Source organism: Pituophis catenifer, unplaced genomic scaffold (genome assembly GCF_029215685.1).
Source record: "Pituophis catenifer annectens isolate HBS135680 unplaced genomic scaffold, rPitCat1.0.hap2 SCAF_1, whole genome shotgun sequence".
Classification (NCBI taxonomy): Eukaryota; Metazoa; Chordata; class Lepidosauria; order Squamata; family Colubridae; genus Pituophis; species Pituophis catenifer.
Genome location: NW_027256881.1, coordinates 34,882,019 through 34,906,384, shown reverse-complemented (window position 1 = coordinate 34,906,384; position 24,366 = coordinate 34,882,019). Strand labels below are relative to the sequence as shown.

General features: G+C 35.9%; 1 protein-coding gene across 19 annotated transcripts in view; it reads right to left on the bottom strand.

The window, feature by feature from the left end:
* Positions 1-24,366, bottom strand: part of NRXN1 (neurexin 1) — a 952,284-nt gene that overhangs the window by 480,739 nt on the left and 447,179 nt on the right. For all 19 annotated transcript variants that reach the window (XM_070932260.1, XM_070932263.1, XM_070932252.1 and 16 more), the window contains 3 exons: positions 22,376-22,498; positions 20,869-21,250; positions 18,739-18,929 (listed from right to left, as the gene is read on the bottom strand). In XM_070932260.1, the coding sequence (XP_070788361.1) occupies positions 18,739-18,929; positions 20,869-21,250; positions 22,376-22,498 (696 nt within the window). The remainder of the gene's footprint in view (positions 1-18,738; positions 18,930-20,868; positions 21,251-22,375; positions 22,499-24,366) is intronic.

The following is a 24,366-nucleotide window of genomic DNA, read 5'->3' as shown; positions in this document are numbered from 1 at the left end:
TGTTAAGTAAATCTGGTTTCCCCATTGACTTTGCTTGTCAGAAGGTCACAAAAGGTGATCACTTGACCCTAGGACACTGCAACTGTCATAAATATGAACCAGTTGCCAAGTGTCCAGATTTTGATCGCATGACCTTGAGAGTGATGCAATGGTCATAAGTGAGAAAAACAGTCATGTCACTTTTTTCAGTGCCGTTGTAAGTTTGAATAGTCACTAAATGAACTTTGTAAATCGAGGACTACCTGTAGTAGGCCAATCATTTTTTTTTTCACAGTGTCCATGAATTATATTATCTCTAAGGCCATCTAGCTATCTCAAATGTGGACAGATTGTACCCTTTGTCAATAATACAATAACAAATATATAACAAAAAGAAGAAAGAACTGTTAATGAGGAGATTCCTCCCATACCAATATAAATTCCTTCCTCCCAAAAATGTATTTAAAGCTTGAATTTCCATCAGTATCTAACTACTTTGGCCTAGCTTGTATAGTACTGTACAAGTGAATTATACATCATTTTAAAGTCTTACTATAATGTACAATTATTATATGGTCAATATTTTGTTATTGGAAACCAGTGTCACAATCAAGTCAATCCTGAACTGTTTGTTTCCCATTAAACACCACAACTGGAGAAAGTCAGATGAGCACAAAAATGTTATTATGTTGGCAAGGCAAAAATGACTGGAATAGACATCCTGTAGATTTCTAGGAATGGATACAGCCGATGATTGACTTGATCTCCAAAGTCTGCCAATTATTTCTGAATGTTTTGTACTGTATTCAGAAAAATAGGGCTTCAAACAGGAATCTTTTTTAGCCTCTCTAGTTATGTGAACCAGGCATATGTATTTTTTAGTATAATACATATACTAGTAATATTAATAGGGATTAATAGTGAACAGCCAGTGGGCAAGTAATGACATATGTCAGGTTGCACGCTCCACCCTTATATTTTTGCAATGCAACATCACAGCACAAGTAGGAAAGAGCAGAGCTTGTATCACAATGTCACAACACATGTTTCATCATTACAGCATTATGGTTAGAACAGACACCTAGGTGTAGAATGTTTGTTGCTGAAGAAGCACTGGGAATTGTTTCTAGAGAACACCATGTGGGGGAAGACACAAGCAGAAGATGAATTTGTCCCTGGCTAGCATAGTCCCTTGGGAGTATTTGCATGTTTGTCCTTTTCATCTGCTTGGCAAGCCTGGATTCTGTCTCTTAGCATGTGGCATCACATTTGGAGGTGCCCGAGAATATGGAATAAGCCTCCCTTATATTTCAGAAAAGGATAATTTGTCTTCTCTGGGCTAAGTATATTTCATTACACATTAAATGCACGTTCTGAAATACAGAATGTTTCAGTGATGGCCAACATTAGTTTCTCCTCTTGATTGACAGTGGTTTTTTTTTTAATATTACAAGATTATAAGTGGTTACTACACCTATCTACCATGATTTGATTTGATTTAAAACATTAAAATGTTTAAAACATTTATATAGCTACCCATTTTGTACCTAATTCTGGGTGGCTCACAGCCAAGAGATAAAACCATGTCTATGTGTGATAAAAATATTAAAATGAATTATATTAAATATATTAAACATCAAAAATATTAAAATTAAAAAAAACCCTAGCACCATAATTAAATTTAGCTCACCCTCTCCTAATGCTTGGGGGAACAGCCAGGTTTTACATGCTTTTTGGAAGACTAAAAGATTACAGCCTGCCGAATTTCAGGGAAGTGTTCTACATGGTGGGGCTACAATGGAAAAGGCACATTTCATATTCCCATAAGATGGCAGCATTTAAGGGAAGGGACAAAGAGAATGTCTATGTTATCCAATCTGTTTAGTGACATGTACAAGGAAAGGAAACAAGATAAATCAGGTGCCTGTAATGGTTCGTTTTCTTGATATATGCAGTGAAAAGAAGGAAAGTTGTAGCAAATTCTTTTTCCTCTAATTTGACAGCCAATTAGAATTCAGACTGAAGATTAAACTTTTTTTTTTTTCAATTGACTGGTTCCACTTGACTTCTGCTCCCTTGATGGGTTTATGCAAGCACATAGCCTTTTTGAGGTTCTTCTGTTGCTACCCATGACCTCTTGCTTAAACCTTCAGTTCTGCTAGCTGCTCTCTGGGCCTCTACTTCTATTTGTGGGGAAACTCTTATCAGAGACACTGCTAACTAAAATTTCCATACCTAGATGCTAAAGTAACCAAAGATTGTTGAAATAAGTGTGTAGGAACTATAACTTTTCCTAGGAAAGAAAAATGGTTAAAATAAAGTATTATAATGTAATGCTTGTCTTCATCTCTGTCATACCTATAACAGAAACATTATTTTCAACTAGACAATTATTTTGTTCTCATTTTTTCCCATTCACTTTTCTCATCTTTGTTTTTCTAAACAGCTCAGGGAGGGTTCACGATACTATTGAGCCTTTCTTCCAGTCTCTCAGTATAAGTTAACATATACATGGCCAGACAACTAATCCTTAGCATCCACCAAGAAAACAAAAATGCATACATTGTCATCTTTCCTCAGAGGAAGCTATGAAACCAATGAACTTGTCATGCACCTTATCCAGGAGACTGGCAGGCAAGAATTCTGCCACATTACAGAGTACCTAAGATTATATTATTTATTTATTTATTTATTTACTAAATTTCCATCCGCCTATCTCACAGTTCGAGGTGACACTGAGCGTCTTTTATTTTATCCACTAGAAAGAGACAATGATAGGTATTTACCCTGGTAAAAGTCAAAATATTATTATTAAAAATATAGTAATTTTTTTTAACAACATTGTCATATTGACTGCATGCTAATTTGCCAATAGCTGATCTAAGTTATGACTCACTCTACTATGGAAAACTAGGCATTCTACAGATATACTGCAGCTCCCAGAAGCTCTTCTCAAGGCTTTCAGCAATCCAATAGGGTTGGCATGTGATCTTATGCAGTGTCATGAAGGGCCACCCATTATAAGAAATCTCTTAAGATCACCATAATCATTTTTCTCCTCATAATGGGAAAATTGCCAAAATCTCTTGAAGAACAGTACATTTTGCAGGGGAACATTGAAATGCCATGACATTGTTGGTTCTGACTGATATCCTGTAAAACAAGGGTCTCCAACTTTGGCAACTTTAAGTCATGTGGACTTCAACTCTCAGAATTCTTCACCCAGAATTCTAGGAATTGAAGTCCACAAGTTTTAAAGGTTGGAGACCACGGCTGTAAGATTCTCTGGAGCCCCTGAAATTATATTAAGTTTATAATCTCACAGAGGTTTGGGGTCTTATCTTTTAATATTATTATAATTGTAATTTAAATTTGGGTGAAAGGCCAATGTTCTAACATATTATTTTCACAATTTTGGGAAAATAAATTTATTTATGTTTTTACTTTAACCTGAAGAGTGTAGGCACCATTTGTAGTAACAGCAGATTCAGTGTTGTTGCATACAAGCTTTCCAATCACAGAAAAAATTCCCAACCATATTCATTAGGTAAATGAGTCTTAATATTTGAAATGGTGCATTTCATGATGTATTTTAATCCTTTTTTCAGAAAACTAAACATTTACAAAATGGTGCCAACAAGGCAGGAGTGTAGGAATATATGTATATGTAGAAATATATGTATATGTGTAAGATATAACACGTATATGGTACATATACTCCTATTAAATGAATTTTGGATAGAACTAAGACAAAATGTATTTCTGATGCATTGTAACACCCTTGTTTACTATCTTTTGAATCATGTTCTTGACTTTCTCATATTTTGTCAATTAAATGATCTATACGACAAGGCATAAAAAATAAAGATAACTAGAGAAACAGATTGTTTCATGCAGAACTAGGTCCCAGAATATTAGTGAGTTTCTGACGCTAATGTTTTGTTAGTAAATTGAAATGAAAGGCATGCCTATTGACAGAGATTAAGCAGATTTAAAAAGGAGAGGACTGTGTTTGTCCAACAGACTGTGCAAAGAAGTTGCTGAGGCTTGCTAAATTGTGAGGGGAAAAGATAAGATAATTGCCATGCATGTGGCAATCCATTTGTTGTGAATTGATGGAATATTAACATGGTGTAGATATGGATGTATTCCTATGTTTGAATATTTACATGGCAGGGAAGGGATAAGATTTTTATATCAGTACACACGGACTTAAAATTATTAGTTTGCAGGCTGTATATATATTTTTTATGGAATTAGGCCTCTCAGTAATGCCTGGAAGTTAATATCCGTCATAAAAATCCAGTAGTAATAATTAATAAAATGTACCAGAGCAAGGCTGGAATACTTGCAGATGATCATTTCAATTTGAGGTTTGGGGGTGGTGCTTCCATTATGCATCACTTTGGATATTGCTTTCCTTTCTGGTTTATATCATTTATGCAGTTTATTTTTAAAACATCAGTTAGCTTCTAAAAAGTACATAACAATATTTTGATTTACTTCAAGAAGTGTAAAGTTTTTTGCTAAAAGATTAAAGACATTTCACTAATATAATTGTATCTGGTTCGGCCTGACAGCAAAATAATATAAGAAAGGTTTTTGATAGTATGCATATTACTAGTGTTTAAAACTGCTCTTTTTTCCAGTTCAATTCTACCACTGCCTGGTAGCTTAAAATTCAAAATTTTAGTTTCTTCAGTTGCTAAGGCACTCAAATTTGGGCATTAGGCTGTATGGGTGGCTTATTATTACAGTAGAAATCTGTCTCTTCATTTGAATTCCAGAAAATAAAATCATATTTTAGCTATGATTAAACTCCAGTGAAAAAAATTCATGGGATAATACTAGCCAACAATTAATTATTATGCTAATTAAAGTCTCTTTCAGCCAGAATCCCCTGCACTATATTTTTATACAGAGAACAACTTTCAGCAAGACACTCTCCTGAGGAACTGTTTTTCCCTTCTCATATTGACATATTTCTAAGCTTTGTTTAGCAGTCCTAGATGAAGTAATATAATGCTATAAGTTGATAAATAGATTACAGAATAAGTTTCCACCTGTTTCTTTAAGAAGAATTCCATCAGGAATTTAAGCCTCTGATCAATCAGTTGTCTGATCTAATAGTTCATTGCCTCCTCACTTAAGAATAGGTGGAGGAGACTCTCACTTGTTCTATGTCATCCTTGATAGTCAGTGAAGCAGTGATGGGTTGCCCCCGGTTCGGACCGGTTTGCAAGAACCGGTAGTAAAACCAACGGGAGGCCCTGCCCACTATCCTGGATGTCGTCATCAGCTATCTGTGCATGCACAGAAGCTTCTGTGCATGTGCAGAAGCAAGGCACACATACGAAGCGAGCGCACGCGCACTATCCCATTATGAACCGGTAGTAAAGGTAAGTAGAACCCACCCTGCAGTGAAGGCTGCTAGCTCTGAAGTGTTATCTGCCTAAATTAGTCTTATCCTTCTATGGTTCTGTGTCTTGTACAGTGCTCGTGAAAATCTAGCCTAAGGTTATGGACAGGAGATCAGCTAGAAAAAGACGTTCTAATGGTTTCTGCTCTGAATTGAATTTCTTTTTCTTTCCACCTGATTTTACAATCCTGGTTTGTGCAGCTTTATGATAAATGATTGATTGGCAGCTTAGTCTCATGCATGTTTATTCAGAACTAACATTTACTCTATTCAATGGACCTTCTTTTTCAAAATATATGGTTTAAAGTAAACAAATCAAGTTTTGGCCAAACCGCCCAACAAATATTGGATGCTTTACCCATTCCTATGTCCTAGAAAACACCTTGATTAGATCAGCGTCTAAGTTTCAGTTGTAATGAATAAATTTACAGGAGAATATTTTTTTAATCAGTAATGTCATCGCAAATATTAATCACATTGGTTGAATATGGATTTTTGTACTTTAGGACTATTTATGTCTTGTTAGTTGTCTTAAGTAATTGTTTCAAAGGATGTATATTAAAGGCTAGATAATATAAGAATTTGTAGATACAATGACTCTGTAAAGTCTTGATATTTTTTCTCCAGTTCAATCTATGTGCTTGCTAGAAGTTGAAAATGACCTGATGGCACACAATAGATCTTTCTTTCTCTTTTTTTCAGTAAAGTCCAGGGATAGATTAACATCCAGCCATATTTGTAAGAAATGGTTTATAGCTGTGTACTATATAAAACCAACCAGTTGTTTATTCAGTAAATCATGGTTTAGGATTTATGAACCATTGTTTCTCCCAGTCCCTCTTATTATATTATGCAAGATGCTCTGTTGTAATCACTTATTGAGTCACATAAACCTTAATACATTCATCTTCAGATATTTTGAAGAATATCTTCTCTGCTCAATGGCTTTCTCAAACCCTCCAAATATGTTATCAATTATCCATCTGTAGTACTCTCTATAGCTTCATGAAAAATCAGTGCATCGCTACTTAATGATGATGATGATGATGCCTGCAACCATAAGGTACTCTTACCTAATCAGGAATGCTGCAAAAAATACCAAACATCCTCAAAGCACAGATAAAATCTCTGTCTGTGAATCTTTCTTAGGCCTTCAAATGAGGATAATCTGAGGCTGGTTCTATTTACTCTTTCATAGGTTCCTGCATTTGATCTTAATGTATACTTCCATATGCTCATATATTAAATATTTACTTTGTGTGTGTGTGTGTGTGTGTGTGTGTGATAATTATTGCAATGAGAAATACAGAATCTGCCATACTCTTAAATAATTCTAGTAGGGTGGTATTTGGAAGAAATCTAGAGACTGATGTCTCACTTCTTAACGGAAATAATTGGAATTCTACCACTGCAAGAGAAGGCTAACGCTACATGGTGTTTTAATCAATTCATGGTTAGATTGCTGAAATTTACTTAGGCATTATGATTTCAGGCAACAGTTATGGCCGTTTGTTAATCTGATGCAGCATTAGCAGTTAAATATTCCTTTCTCATTAAACTTTTGCTGCTTGATAATATGAGATGCATTCTACATTGACCTTGTAAGAGCAAAAGCTGACTGGACTTACCCACCGTATCAACTCATTATGAACACGTTACTAGTATTGTTATGCAATTCTTTTTTATTTTTAAAACTGTCTGGTTCCTTTGTACCAAGAATTTCTTTGATGATATGAATGGCTGTGTATGAAAGATGACGATATAGAAGGCATGGTGCCCACTCAAAACAGACTATATAGGAAAGACTCAAAGTCATGGATCTCGTGTGAACTGGATGAGATGATGACATTCAAGTGGAACACTACTAGCAGACAGTGATGCTTGGCACCAGGAAGCAAGCATTGTTGATTGCCATTAAACTGGGAAGAAATAATATCAATTTGAAATAAATGAATAGATTATCATGCCCAGTGGTTTTCCTGCTTCAGTTTTTCTGGAACTCAAATCTAACCTGGCCTGTTAGACTCTGAGGTAGGTAAGGATGTATTTGTTTCTTTGCATATGGCTATGTAAACAAATTTCAGAAAGTAAACAGTTATAAAGCTACATTTGTTTTCTCTGCTGAGTGTCTGGATAAATAAGAATACAAGTATTACTGATGTACCTACCACTTTCTGCATTAGACCAGTAATCATGCTTTATGAAATAATTTACAATTTAAACAATTAGCTGGATGCATGACTAAACCATCAACTTTACAGATCGTGCAACATAATAAATAAATAAAAAAATAAAAAAGCCCACACCTAATTATATTGATGCAGGCAATCCAGTCAAAATACATAAATCTTGTACACCTATGTATAAAATTCTTATAAATTATGTGGAAATACAGCTGATATATGTTTGAAATGCTCAGTACTGAAAGAATTTTAAAGGAAAAATATCCACAGATTTATTTATTTTATGGTATTAAGAATTTGCAGTGACACAATTAAATTGGCTATGTTCAGTTATAATACTAAATTATGGTTTAGCATTGCATGATAAGCCTTAGGCTCATGCACTTCCTATTTGTTTTCTATTTCCAGTTAGCTGAAAATAGATGTAAACATTTCTAATATCCTCCATCTGGCTGGGAGGGTGCAACCCTGAGGCTCACATGCATATGAACAGTGCATAATATTAAGAAAGATTGTGGGGGATGTTGGGCATATGTGTTTACAATACCTTCTACTTGTATTGTTAAATATGTTGACATATGTTTCAGACATCCACTTCTCCCTTCAGGTCTCTTTTCCTGCCTGATATGCTAGTTACTCATATTTCTTTTTCTCCCTATTTGCTCTTACACAAAACCATCAAGCCCTAATATAATCTTTTATTCCTTTATCATATTTCATTATTATGGTCAGATGAATTGATGGATAAATAGGAGTTAATCATTTGTTAATCCTGCATACATCCTATTCAATATCTTCTCAGTTATTTGAGAAGTCTTGAGAACTAAAAAAACCTAAAGAACTGAAGTGCCACATCTCAAGACAGCTTTTAAATAATTCTTTATGGAATGTCCCAATCTGCTTTCATCCTTTTGCTTCCAGGTTAATCTTGACAGTCTTTCTCCCTCCATTGTTGGACGCTAAACATGAAAATAACTGTGAGACATGAAGCTTGCAATTGGTTTAATGTGGTTGCAATCACATTTAGGTGGAGGGATAGTTTTCAGAAACCAAAGTATATACTTTGTATGCAAATATTTTAAAATTCAGTCTCCAGCATTCCAAAGTGGACTGAGAAAGACTCCTGGTTTAGCTTTGGAAAACTTATTCTAATCATTGTAAAGCAATGAGCAATTGCTTGAGTCTGTAGTAGGCAATACAATTCCTGTGTAAAACAAAGCAATACAAGATATGTGTAAAATTTGTGGGTTTAGGGCATAGGCACAGCAATCCTACTATTTATCAAGGAATACAACCTCTGAATAGAAGAAATGAATTTTGTATTTTTGTTTCCTTCCTTCCACCCTCCTACCCTGAATTATTTTCATATCACTGAAAACAAAGGGGGAAACATACAGTGCTAACTCCACAGGATTTTCCATTCATTGGAGCCCTGTGGATTTCTCTAGACACCTGATCTCTTATGATTTACAAAACATTCCAATCTTAGCTCTACAGAGATTTCCTTTTGAGTAAGGAGACTTCTCACCCCTCCCAAGGGTTAACTTCTTTTTATTCACTTGGAAGGAGATCCCAAATTTCATGGCCATCTGAAGCATTCTGCCCTAGACAGAATCAGTTTACCTTTTTTCCTTCTCTGATTTCAGGCTTTACAGTATGATGAATAAGTGACCATACAGAAAGAAATTCAAAGGATTTGTGAATAAATATTTTTAAAGGGCTTAATATTGTATTTTATTATTTTATAGTTACTTATGTATTTTTTTTCAATCAAAAAGCAGGAAATTCTGCTTTCTAGCAAAGCTAAACTGTGCAGCACTGGTGATCATCGGATCGTAGCTTTTTTAAACTACCGGTTCGCTTTTTAAACGTGCAGTGCATGTTTGGTGTGCACTGTGCATGCACACACAGTGCACATTTGGTGTACATGCGTGTGCACAGCACACGCTTGGGCACAGCATGCCTGTGAGGCCAGTGAACCGGTAGCAAACCGATTCAAATTTCACCACTGGTAATTTCTAGGTATTAAATAGGAAACTGGAAAGTTTTCTGACTCATCAGAGTTTTCTAGATTTCTTATAATGAAAGAAATAATGATTGCTCATGTAAAGATCATCACTTTGAACATCACATAGAATAACATCACTTTACCCCACTAGAGGATGGCTGCTGCAAGTCTTTTATTATTCCAGTTCCTGATTTAAAATCTTTATAGATTTATTTTAGTTTTGCCATTTCAAGACTTAAGGTTAGAAACTCTGCGGGAAAGAATTTAATTTTGCACAGAATGTTGTTTTATGGAATTTAGAGTGTGAAGAACATAGGAAATAGCTAAATAACTCAGCCTAGTTGAACTGCAGTTAGAATCTCTTCCAGGTCTGAGATTGAACCAGGAATTATATTATGTGACATAATGGTGCCCTCTAGTGCTTTTATTAAGCATGGTAGTTTTAAAGGCTGGAGTAATGGCCGAAAATAAACAGAAATCTGGCTTTGGTTTAGCTAAGTGAATTTTCTGTCAGAAGGGAATGCTGTTCAAGATTTTATGTAGACAGTTTCAGAATGGGGTATGATGAGTCCACGTCTTTGCAGGAAACCAGAACTAAATATGATCTAAATATTTTATTTCTTAATAAATTATTTCTTAATCCCCTCGCCAAATTCTAACACTACTTCAAATGCAGGCTTTTCAAAACCATCAGGCCTTCATTCTAGAAATCCTCAAATTAGTTGAACAGTCCCACGTCATGAAAAGTACTGCAAAAGGTAGCATGCAACATAATACCAGCAAACAATACTATATAAAGTGGAGAAAAGTACATCCAAGATATGTAAAAATGAAAGAGAAGAGAAGTGATTATTTCAGGAACAATAGCAGAAACAGTCAATTTAAAGCAGGGGCCTCCAACCTTGGCAACTTTAAGACTTGTGGACTTTAACTCCCAGAGTTCCTCAGCCAGTTTTCCCAGACAAGAACTCCGGGAGTTGAAGTCCACAAGTCTTAAAGTTGCCAAGGTTGGAGACCCCTGCTTTAAAGGCTAGGAATATAAACATATATTGAAGACGCAGTTACCCTGCACTGCAAAATTATCCTGCATTTTTTCCTACTAATTGTTATTCAATTTGAAGATACTTAATCGGCTTTTGAATGTTTTTTTTTTCCAAGATGAAGACAAATTTGGTGATATTTGGATGGACCAAATATGGTCCATCCAAATATCAATTTGGTATTTTCACACTTAGTTATAGGCTAACATTGTGCAATAATTACTCCATTGTTTATATGCAGCTGTCTTATTTTCTCATATTTCAATTGCTATGGGCAGACATCAAGAGGAAACTCCTCTCTTGGTACTTCTTTTTATTACAAAGTGTGGGCAGCCAGGGAAATGTCAATGTGATAGTAAGATGTGTAAGGACAAGATTATCAGAAGCAGCATCCTCAATTATTTCTAACCATAAAACTAATTCTGAATCACACCAACAGAAATTCAAATTTTCAAGTGCCCTGAGTATAAGATAGGAAAACAGAAACCTCTTTCACAGGGAAGAAATATTTTTTTAAAGGAATTGCAATTCCTTTAAAAGATATTTAGTTGAATGAATATTAGTTAAAACTGAGTAATAGTTAAACAAGTAGGGCACTTTCTTCTCACTTCTTGTCAGGCTTCTGCTCAGGGAAGCCTCCCTACCCAGTATCATGTTTCAGCTGCAACAAATATTAGGAGTAGAGAGAATGGATCCATTATCATCCTTCTTTCTCTTTTTATAAGAAAATTTCAATTATTTATTTTATTTATTGAATTTATATGCCACCCATCTCACCCATAAGACAAGTCATTATCCTGTACTTTTTATAACATTAGTTTAAATATTTTTCTACTTAAACAGCAATCCATTTCTATGCTACTTCATGCCTAACCAGGCGTAGAAAATCACATAGATAAGCTAGAGGAGGAATGCAAGATCAATTATGTAAACATCATCTTATCTCTGAAAAAGAGGAACTAGTGAAGACAAAACTCAAAATTGTCCTGCCTTGATTCTCTTCGGTACAAGACCGGGGGGGGGGGGGGGACTCTGTCAGGTTTTCAAGATTTTGCTATTATATCCCATAGCAATAAATTAGTTCTTGTATTTATTTCCTGACCTGTAATACCTTGAAGGTCTGACACCAGATTGCTTAGATAATTAAGAATTCCACAGATGACAGACTGTGCAGAAAGCTGGTCAGCTCAGGTGGATTTTTTTTTTTTTTTGACAGACAGTTATGATGTCTTTACCAGTACAACAATTACAAAATTCCATTTCATAATTTAAAAACCAAGTAGTTAAATCAATATTTAGAACTATCACAATGCAAACCTAAGGAATGCCCTTTGACAAATCCTGTATATATCCATAATTAGGATCAATTATAATCGGGACAGGCAGAGGAATTAGGAGGATATTCTGATGATCTAAACATGAAACATCAGGAGACTATTGCAATGATCTAAAACTGAAACAATCAAAACAAACACCAATAAAACTGTAGCCCTTTCTATCATCTCCCTGCTTTCAATTCTATGAATATTTAGCAAGAAAAAACTGGGAGTCTCATTTTAAGATCAATAAATGAGCACAAAGTCAGTCAAAACTTGGAGACCAAGGGCAGAAGAAACTGAAACAATCTAGAAGCCCTGGGGAAAAGGGGGGGGCACAAAAGAGAAGAGGAAGGCGATTGGCTGAAACATGACAATCTCCATTTTATCCATATTCAGTAACACATTTAGACAACTTCCCAGATGAAATGCTAATGAGACATTTCTGTCATTGTTGACCATACACTTTCCTCTACAGATGTGTGTTTCATCAACACAGCTGTGACACTGAAAACCTTAATTATGTATCAAGGGACCAATTCTATTAACATTATCAGTCTTGTGATATCTTCACATAAAAAAAGACCATAGAAGATTAATGAAATTTATACTTTCTGTGGTGAATGTCTCAGAAAGCATACATGTCATGTACAATTCAAAATATCTTTAAGAGCAGATGCAGGGGGGAAAAAATCTGACATAAGAACAGAGGAGACAATAAACAAACACATTAACTAAGACATCTTCCTACAATAGTAGACTTTATTGTTGCCTTCTATATTTTCACTAAATCTTTTAAGTTATGGTAGTTGCATTAAACCTTTACGTTGCATCTGGCCAAAGGTATATGGTGATAGCAGATATTCTTCAAGATGTCCTAGACTAATCTTTTCTTGCCAGGCTGACAGGAAAGGGCATTTTCTAGGAGAAAGACCGCTATCAAATGGCATTCTTTTTTTTTTAAAGTTATTTTTCCAAACATAAAACTGGGAACCTGATCAAGTTTTCTTCAGTGAGAAGATAAAAAGTACCAGAGATTCTTCTCTGAAAGAGTATAATTCCACCATTTTTTTTTACAGAGAGTACACTTTCCTTTCTTTCCATAACTTCTGTTCGTTTAAAAATGAATGGAAACCCAGATCTCCATGGGGATTCCTGTGTTGCTGAGATACCTGTGAATATTTCTGGTGGTTCCAAGATAAAATTTGGAGTTGAGGTGTCTCATATTCTAATTCATAGAATAAGTTTATGCATGTTATTTTATTAATTATGTATTAACAATTCTAATTTCATAATACTATGTTGAATCCATAAAGGTAAAGGAAAAGGTTCCCCTCGCACATATGTGCTAGTCGTTCCCGACTCTAGGGGGCGGTGCTAATCTCTGTTTCAAAACTGAAGAGCCAGAGCTGTCTGAAGACATCTCCATGGTCATGTGGCCAGCATGACTAAACGTCAAAGGCTCACAGAACGCTGTTATCTTCTCACCAAAGGTGGTCCCTATTTTTCTACTTGCAATTTTTTATGTGCTTTCGAACTGCTAGGTTGGCAGAAGCTGGGACAAGTAATGGGAACTCACCCCGTTACGCGACACTAGGGATTCGAATTGCTGAACTGCTGACCCTTTGATCGACAAGCTCAGTATCTTAGCCACTGAGCCACCATGTCCCTTATGTTGTCCATAATCAGTCACTATTGCAATAAAATCTGTTTGTTGGTTATTCTGGCATGTGTTGTGGCTCCGTTGCCTGAGCCTGGGCTATCAACAGATGCAGACTCTGAGAGTGAGGGAGAGGAGTTGGCAAGGCCTCCCTCTCCAGGACCCTCCTCTCTGGCAATGCCTCCGGAGGACACTGAAGGCCAAAAGATAGGCTCAGAGCCAAGCACGTCCCCGCAGTCACAGGTGGACAGCAACAAAGAAGTTAAGTGCTGGCTGGACCCTCGGCAGAGGCGCAGGGAGAAGCGTGCGCAGCAGAGGGGAAGGCGTGCCAGAGATTAGCTGAGTCACTGGACCACACCCCACAGGGTATAAATGTGGGTGTGGTGGCCAGTTCAGTTTGTGATGAGCAAAAACTGGAAATAATCCATGATCTCTGCGTTACTGGACTTTGCCTGCTTTATCGGACTGCATTTGGATTAATCCTTGTATTGTTGAAACTCTGCCTGTTTTATCGGAATGCTTGCAGTCTAATCTTTGTTTTGTGTGAGTAAAGTCTGAATTGGCAGCTGGCCACTGGGTTGCTGCCAGCTTTATCTTCAAAGAGTTTTGTCATGTGGTTTATTAACTCCGGGCCGTCTGTGGGGGTGCGTGTGTGGTACGGGGACAGAACAGCATGATGTAATCAAACTTGTCAAAAGTCATTACTTTGAGAATACAGAGGTCCCAACCAACAAACCGGGCCAGCAGACTAAAAGCATTGTGATTAACACCAGCTGTCTGCAATTACTATAAGTTTGAATCTCACCAGGCTCAAGGTTGATTCAGCCTTCCATCCTTTCTAAGGTAGATTAAATGAGGACCCAGTTTGTGGGGGCAATAAGCTGACTTTGTATAAAATATACAAAAGTATGAAGGCTATTGCTTAATGCATTGTAAGCCGCCCTGAGTCTCCGGAGAAGGGCAGCATATAAATCAAATTTTTTAAAAAAATCTCTATAAAGTAGCTAATGTCCATGAGCTTTTGTACTAAGAGAGTTCTAAAACATTCCCATTGGTTAGAAAAACAGCAATATGTGTTGCTTGGACACAGTAACCAGTTAGTGTTTAGAAAGGCTATTCTATGATACTAAAGTACAATAATTTTAACTGACTACTGGAGGAACAGAGCAGGCTCTTCCATTAGACAGTGAAGTGGTTGTCCCAGGTAGCAGATTTTGAATATTATGCATATTATAAAGGCTGAAAACAGCTAATCAGTTGTTGTTGTTGTTCTTATTGGAAATTTTGTTCTTTATGTTCCAAAAATAATTGGCTATTTTTTAGATATGCTGCACCTTCCTTTTCAAGGGTGTTGAGTACCATTTTGTCTTATGTTGTAAGATACCTTGCATCATCTCTGCAAAAGTGAAAGCAGAAAAATCAGGGGAAGACAGATGCTGGATCATGGATGGTAAGGAATCATTTCATAGAGTTGATTAAGTATTTATTTATTTATTTATTTATTCTTACAGCCTTGGCTATATAAAAGCAGGGGTAACTCAGAATGCAGACCTAATTAGAAGACTACACAGGTGTTACTTAGTAGCCAGTGAATGCCAAGGACATTGTTTTGAATATATTGTATTGTAGACTGTATATTGCTCTCAAGCCTCTTCTGATCTATTATGCTGAAAATTTTATTTTTTAAAAAAACCCTGCTTTATTTAGATAATTTTGGAAACAGGACAATGGAGTGGGTACATGAACTTAGCTAAGAATTCTCTATACTGCAATATTTTATTGTGTGTTTCAGTTGGATAGATTTAAATTCAAGGTTATATAATTTTTAGGGAGATGTGGCAATTTGGATTTGATTCCAGAACTTTACCTCTAAGCAAGCAAAGAAGCCTAACATCTATCTGCAAACCTTTAAGTTGGTGATTAACTTTTTCTAGTTATTTTCATTTTTTAATATAATGACTGCATATTCCCCAAGAAAGAATTTGCACCAACCATTTTGCAAGATATTTCAGCAAATTATTTGTTAGACAAATTGTTATACATGAAAAAATTCATCAATCTCATCTTTATGACATCTAAATAGATTGGGTCTGTTCCAGTGGTGAAATCTAAAATTTGTTACTACTAGTTCTGTGGACGTGGCTTGGTGGTAGTGGTGGGTAATTTGACTGGGTGGGCGTGGCCTTTCTTTTTTTACTTTTAAAACCATTTTTTCTACAACCTCTGAAGAGGTTGTAGAAAAAATGCTTTTAAAAGCCTCTGATGATCCCAGCTGAGCCGCACATCATCAGAGGCTTTTTAAAAAAACTTTTAAAAGCACTTTTTCAGCTGAAGAGGTTGTAGAAAAAATGCTTTTAAAGGTAAAAAAAAAAAAAGCCTCTGATGATTGTGCGGCTCAGTTGGGCATGGGGGAGGGGCAGGGATTTTTGCTACCAGTTCTCAGAACCACCCGCCTCCATCACTACCGGATCAGCAATCCGGTCTGAACCAGGAGCATTTCACCCCTGGTCTGTTCCCATACATAATCTAATCACCCATTCAGATATCTTTACTAGTAATTCCAACACATGAACATGTGTCTTGCTCAAAAAAACACTTGAAGTCTACCCTCCATTTTTTTTAGGAAATCCCTGGTGCCACATTAATCCATGTTCCGTACTTGAAAACTTCATTAAACTAATCCTTTCTCCATTAACCAGGACAGCAGTTATAACAATGCACAGATTGTTACCACTTGGAAAGTGTGTTTTTCTGTAAAGACTCAGTAAGAAAACCTGTATCTTTCCATCTCCTTGTTTGGAAAACTGAGTCTGCACAATGACTCAGTTGATTGACTTTAGGTATTTTCATAACAAGGTTGATTGGGTAGTTAGGTTGACTCAATATTTCAATATAATCTTCTGGGACTACAAGTAGTCCTTAGTGAACAACAGTAATTGGGATTGCTAACTCCATTGCTAAGGGATGTGGTCACTAAGTGTGGTGTCACCTGGCTGCATTGACTTATGATGGCAGTTCCAGCAATTCTAGTGAAGTTGTTAGATATGATGTCATGAGATCTCCATTTGCAACTTCATCTGGCTTCCCCATTTAGTTTATTTGTTGCAAGTTGTCAGTGAAGGTAGCAAATGACAATTATGTGATTATAGGATGATGTGACCATCATTATTGGCTAGCTGCCAAGCATCAAAATCATGTTCATCTGATTGCGGGAACATTGCAATGGTTGCAGCTCTGAGAACTGGCCTCAAATCTCCTCATTTAATGCTGTTGTAACTTTGAATAGTCACTGAATGAATGCTCATTAAAAATGAAATATCTGTAAATGTAACTTCATAGACATTAATTATGTGGGCTAATTAATTTCTTCAGTGCTTCTACTAACATTTTATATCCCCAATCCTGGCTCAGTTAAGCATGTGGGAAGAAAAAGACATTAGGAAACTTAAAATATTGAAAGTACAATTACTTTTTAAAAGTTTTTGAAATATTTTTTAAAAATATTCCTTGCATAAATATGGTTTTAAAATGCTATCCCCAAAATACAGGACTGGCACTGAGTATATTACCTTTGAAAGGGCACTCCAAACAAAATCAAAGAAGCACTGGCAAAAAAAAAAAAAATCCCTCATGAATGGAACAGAGAAAATCTTTGGGTCATCTCAACACATGAAAGGAGAGGAACATCTTCACACATTTGGGCCCTAAATCATTTTTAAGGGAAAGTCAGCATTTTGGGCTGGACTCAATAATCAGTTGCTTTTTCATAAGTAATCTAAGTAGAGAAACTAAGCAAAATTTTAATAGTGTCATTTGGTTCCAGTCACGGGTATTATCAAAATTATGAAGGAAATTTCTCCAAAATTCATTATGTTAGCACTTCAAAATGAGAAATATTTAAATATTTAATAATAAGGTATTACATCAGGTATTACATCGTGTCCTCTGGAACGAGTTACCCACCGAGCTTTGGACGGCGTCTGATCTCCGCTCCTTCCACCGGCACTTAAAGACTTGACTGTTCCAACAAATGGGTTGACCTTGATCCTTGGGTTTTATTATTTTGATTGTTGTTGTTTTAATCTGGGTTTTAATCACCTTACTTTTTATTATTGTATGTTTTTAACTTGTGTTCGCCGCCCTGAGTCCTTAGGGAGAAGGGCAGCATATAATTTTTTAGTAAATAAATAAATAAATGAATAAATTACAACAATGGAAGTTAGACAGAGGTTCTCAAATTTTGTGAAGTCCTGAATCACTAAAATTTCAAATAAGACTGAAGACTTTCTCATCACGAGATCAGAAAGTCACAAATTTAAAATAAAGTTTGGCTAAAATTAACAATTCAACTTAAGTTAAATTGAAACCCCTATGATATGCAAGTACTTTTGAATATAAGTCATCTTTTTTGACAGAGCACAGAAAAATATTTTTTTTGGTTTAGCAACTATTTAACAAATCTGTTGTCATGAATTGGGCTCATCCATGTAGATATCTCCTTGGAGAATTTTTATATTATGTTATCTACCGTGTTTCCCCCAAAATATGACATGTCCCAAAAATAAGGCCAAGCCTGATTTTTGGGGTGGGTCTAAATATACACCCTCCCCTCAAAACAAGCTCTAGTGAAGGGGTGGGTGTGGCCAGCACAGGAGGCAGCCCTTCCCTTCCCTGGTCACCTCAGGGCTTCTTAGCCCCTTAATCAGATCAGCTGAGCTGCTCCGGCCACCATTCATTAAAATTTTTCCTTGTAATGTTTATTCCTTTGGAGAAACAACAGATTTTACAAACATGCAAATGTTAACCCATTAGAAATAGACCAATAAACAAATATGGTATATAACAAAGCATATGGTGGTGTTTCTCAGAAGTGATTTGCAGAAGTCACAAATTCACATCCTAGCCTTCATATCAACAACTGGGGGAGAAAAACCCTCCATTTACAACCTTGGAGAAATATTACCAGTTTATGTTGCCAATGATGAGCTGGCTAAACTAATACTCTCACTCATTTTAAGCCAGCATCCTATATTTTTCCAATATTTCTGTTAAAGAAATAAATAAAAAAAAACATAATATAATGATACACTCTGTTCTTCTAGCCCTTTTATTATTTCTGTCACTGTCACTTACTTTTGAGATCCAAGTTTCTTGCTCCTGCTGTGCTCTGCGTTGTTATTTTTGTGTCAATTTTTACAGTATGGAGATTATTGGTATCCCGTGATATCATCACATTGTGCCATTGGTTGTCATTCAGAGGTTTATTGGAACTGCCCTTGATAAGATTTGCACCATTTCCCAAATCAAACACATAATGTAAATACCTGTAAATGAAAAGGAAAAACAGCTAAACTGAGTAGGTAGATGAAAATTACAACTCTTCACTGCTTCTTTTCTTTGGCAATTCATAAAGTTCTTAGACAACTCCTTTTACATTTAACAAGACTAACTTGGGATAGATCAAAATGTCTAAGTCAAGAATGTTGAGAGAATTAAAAGAAAAAAGTATCAAATTCTTCTGAGAATATTGAGCAAAATTGCCTCCTTAATATGCCATCTATTAAAGGTATAGCTGAAGGAAATTATAACATTGACTTCTGCTTCTTTCCCCTGCCTTAGCCCACTAAATCTTTTATTCATCAAGTATGGAGTTAAAATAGCAGTATTAATTCATCTGAAATCTCTTGAAGTTACTTTTCATTTTTACACCCTTTTTATGACTTGTAAATTTTACTTTTTGTCTGGCAAACTTACCCTATCCCTATCAAAGCTATATAAACAAATTGAGATTATTTTGGATTTATTTCCTTTCACCACTTAGTTCCGCCTAAAAGTCTCGGTATGTATATTGGCACCATATTTTAAAAAGGATATGTGCAAAAAAAAAAAAAATTCTGAATACAATGCAGCACGTTACTGCTTTATCTAAACTATTAATTTTTTGTAGATCTCCCCAGTGAAAGTTTTGTATTTCTCAAAAGAGAAATTACATTTCTTGATTAAAATTACAACTCATTCCAAAGAATGATAATTCCCTCAGAAGATATGTAGCTACTATATATTTAAATATTTACAGTAACTAAGCTAAATCAGTTTTCAAATAACTTCTCTCTCGGCAGAGAAAGATGTTGGACCTCATAGACTTTGCCAATAGAGTTCCTCATAGGATTTCATGACATGTACTTTTTTATTGCAAGGTAATTACTCCAGACAGAAGATTTGGAAAAGATCCTGGGGCTCTAGTTTTTAAACAAAGCCTACCAACATTTATATCAGTGTGGAACTTCCAGCCATAGGCTTACCTACCAACAGGACCAGTGGGATGATGATGATGATGGTCATTATTATTATAATTTAACCAGTTAAACTCACATCACAGTTCCAGTACAGAATGGTCATGAACTATTCTGGTTTCCAATAATGCCTTTGAGTAATGCTAAGCTCTGGACAGTTGGAAACACAGAAAGGTCATTTTCTGTTGCCACTGGCAAGTAAGTTCCAGCTGAGGAACTAGTGGTGTAACAACAGAAACAGATTTTGCCTGCTGTTTCAATGGAAAAGAAAGATGAAAATATTTCACATAAGTGACAAAATAAATGCTGCAGGGTGAAAATGTGTAAAATTAATGATTACATTTTTCTGGAAGTTCCCTTCCCATCCAGAGCTAGCTTCATTAAAATGTTTTTGATTTTTTTTTTCAGATCCAGAATAGTGAGAAGCCAGGTTAATTTTCATAGAACATGGCTTTTAGCAAAACAATACTGGGGAAGGCTCCACTTTAACAAGCAGGTAGATTTTATCAGAGGTCCACTTACTGTTAAAGGTTGATCTCTCTGCTATATTTCCCTTTTATAGTATCGAACATGATCCTCCTTGTGGAGGACACATTTCTATTCTTTGTTTATTTAAATATATCAATAATATTTTAATGCTTCTTAAATGTTGTCTTGAATATTGTTTTAATTCCCACTGAGGGCAGCTGCTAACTTGAGCCTGTGAAGGCTCAACCAGTGTTAGAAAAAAATACTAGTATACATAGGGGTCTGATAGCTGCTCCCTTAGCCAAAAGTTTACAGTGGAGAAAAAGGATCTGAAACTGCAGTGTGAGAAGCATCATCCAAATATGTATTTCTTAGAAGGGTAAACAGTGCTCATCTTTAAGGACACTGATGCATCAGAACAAAGATTGTAGAATCCAAGAGCTTGCCTAATGAATTAAGCTTTCTGAGCTGATAACATCTGTAAAACAGGTTGCATACACACCCTTTTACTAATTCAACCACGATAAAGTCATTGCCATCTCCACTGTTGTAAAGTATTAACCCATCCAATGATGTTGTTTTGAACTGGAAAAACAGGTGCATAGATGTGTATGCTTGCAATGTGGCAAGAGCAACATAGCTAGCTTTCGTTTTAAAAGTGACTGGGTCGGCAATGATGTTCCGGAAGCCAAAACGGGCATTTAGTTCACAGTAGTCAATATCCCCATTTTTACACAAGTCAATGTATGCCATGCCATTAAAAGTGAGGCTTTGCAGATGACCAATGAAGTTGGAAGGGACTGAGGACAAGTAACGCCGTTCTGTTATGATTCCCGTCTCTATATTATGGAATTCCAGTCTTGTATGATCCCCAGCCATTTGACCTTTAAGTAAAAAGCAATTTTGAGAAGTTAGTGTTATAACCAAAAAGCTAGGGCCATTTCAAATGCTGAAATTTCTTACACAAACTGGTCTGACCATGTGATTCTACCACGTGTATTTTCACATAGAAAGTATATCTGCTGGAAGGGCCCATTTGTTCTGTACTTTTCTCTTATTACATCCAACCATCTGAGTTATTTGAGTGCATAATTTACAAGTGAAATGAATTAAGCATCAAACTCATCCTAATTTAAGCAATCAAATCAAGGAAAAAATGTATCAATTTAACCAAACGGTTTGGGGAATCTCAAGATACAGTAAACAAGAAGAAAATCTCTATGAATGTTCTATTTGAACATTCAAATTTAAATTTGAAGGCTTGTCTACATGTACCTCCAGGAGCTCTGCTAATTACAAAATACAAAAACAATAGCTCTAATCCCCCCCTGCTTTTTACAGTGGAATAATTTGTATCTATCTTTATAAAGAATATTGGACACAGTGTCCTTTATTGAAGAAAGTATCTTTTATTATTTTGGTCTCTCTCTATATATATAATTGAAACCTTTTTAGTAAGACTTGGCTTAATTGCTTCAACTTACCCTCTCTTTCTGCATACAGTAAAAGTTGGAGACATTTGAATGATTTAAAAGGGGGTAAGATAACAGACAATGCTAGAGAAACACAGTCTTTGCTTTTCTGGATTCCTGCCCACCACTTCCCACTTATATCAGTTCTTGGATTTGATGATATAATTATGGTAGAGAAAAGTAAATTGGTATGTTGGAATAGGGAAAAGAATATCACTTTTTCCCCCCTCAACTACAATTCTTATCCAGAATGCGGTCAAAATGTATTGTTGTATTGTTTCAAACAAATGTGTGAAGTTTGGCTGCCTTCTATATTTGTCTTTATATCATTTTTGTTCCTAATTTTGTTTTCCTTCTCTTTGCTTCAATCTGTCAGAAGTCCTCTCCTAATACCTCACATGGAGTTTTTTCTAAATTGTCCTTTATTGTACTTTCTGCCTATATCCATGGAACCGGAATGATTTTCACCACCAGAGCAATCATAACTAAATGCATATTGAATGGAAAATCAGGAGAATAGTTATTCGTCATTAATACCTGTCATGGCTTGTTGGTCATCTACTATTAACTTTAAACTTTTTCCTCTTCGAACTACACGTACTGTATGCCATTCATTGTCATTGAGGTTATATCCAGCAAAAAGAGTCTCTGGACCTTTGCCTGTAGGGTATGCCAAACAGTTTGTTATGGTATCTTTACATCATTCAATATGTGAACCTCAGAGAAAGAGAGAGAGAGAGAGAGAGAGACACAGAGAGAGAGAGAGCACGAGAAAGAGAGAGAAAGATAGGGGGACAACGAGAAAAGGAGAGAAACACAACAAGAAACAGAACCAAAAGAGAGACACTTTTGCTGGAGCAAAATAAATAAATAAATAGTAATAATTTTAAAAATAACAGTACATCTTTGAAATACTGATGTTATCAAACAATAAGTATACTTCAAAAGGCAGGCATGTTCTCTCATTAAATTTATATATAGCCAACAAGCAGTGTTTTCATAAATGGACACAGTCAACGCAGAGCTGATAGCTACTAGTGATACAGATTTGTCAAAGTTGCATTTTTTCAGTAAAGTTAATTGAGTAGTAATTAAGTTAAAAATGAAAATTCTCCAGAAATGGAAAAATCTATGAAACTGGCATATCATTGTCTTCAGTGTATGCCTATTCTAAAGTCAATTATTTTTAATCCTATCTTTTATTATTTTTAAAATAGCTCAAGGCTATTTAGTTATTAATATTTAATAACTCCTTCCTCCTATTTTCCCCAAAATAATACCATGTGAGGGGACTTGAGCTGTGAGAGAATGGCTGACCCAAAGGCTCTCAACTAACTTTCATGCCTAAAGCAGAACTCATGGCCTCCTGATTTCCAGCCTGGAGCCTTAACCATTAGGCCACTCATTAATTAAACTTTATTTTAGCATTTTCTGTATATTACATACAGAATATCTGAACTAAGATTGTAAGACATATATCACAAGACATTGTTTAAACAGGACTACTTTAACTGCAGTTTGAGCTCTCCATCTGTGAAGAGTAGGGCAGAGATTCTCTGATGTGTATGAAGCTTTCTAAGGCCATGTTTGTCAACGTTTGAGAGATGGATGGAGGTCCATTAGATAGTGAAAAGTAAATTATGTTTGAAACGCTCTGGGAAGCATCTTTTAAGAGAACCACATGTGGATGGGATTCATTTGGAAGCCAACGCCAATACATTATTGTATTCCTCTCAGAGTTTAACTCTTCCTCTCAGAGTTTAAGGCTTCTGTATCTGTATCTCTCTCAAAAAAATAAATATTTGCCAAACTGACTTCCAGTCACACAGGAAATATGATTATAATAAAATAAGCACTGTGACTTTGCAATATACAGCTGAGATTTACTATACAGGTTGAGAGTATCAGTAAGCTCTTGACTTACAACCACTACTAGGATCGAAATCTCAGTTGTTGGGCAAAGAGTTGAGACATGGTTTACCCAAATGACTGCTTCTCTCAACATCTGGAATTAAGTGGGTAGAATCTCAGGTAAGGAGCACAGGTTACTCTGGGTGGAAAAGCCTGGGAGCTTCCGATCAAGAGCTGAAAATCCCTACTGAAATTCTAGCAGAATTTTCAGACCCTGAGGCAGAGACATTTGCACGTGGCCTACACTGGGCCTTCTAGAGCCTCTCCCATTCACCTGAGGTCCTTACCTGATACTCTGTCCACTTAACAACCTTGTATGTATGTATGTATGTATGTATGTATTTATTTATTTAAATTTCTTTATTGCCCATCTCACCATGAGGTAACGGGTTACTCTTATATGCTGTCCACTCCCTTCTTGGATTTTGGCTCCCTCTCATCTCTAGAGGCTGGCTGAAAGAGCTGCCTGATGAAGAAAGTTAACTCTCCTTCTTGTGGAAAAGAATGGTTCGGTGGAATACAGAAATAGAGACACTACGACAATCAGAAGTGATTTTTGTCTGTAAAACATCCTTTCTCAGACTTTTGTAATTTTAAGTGGTGGTTAAACAACCAAG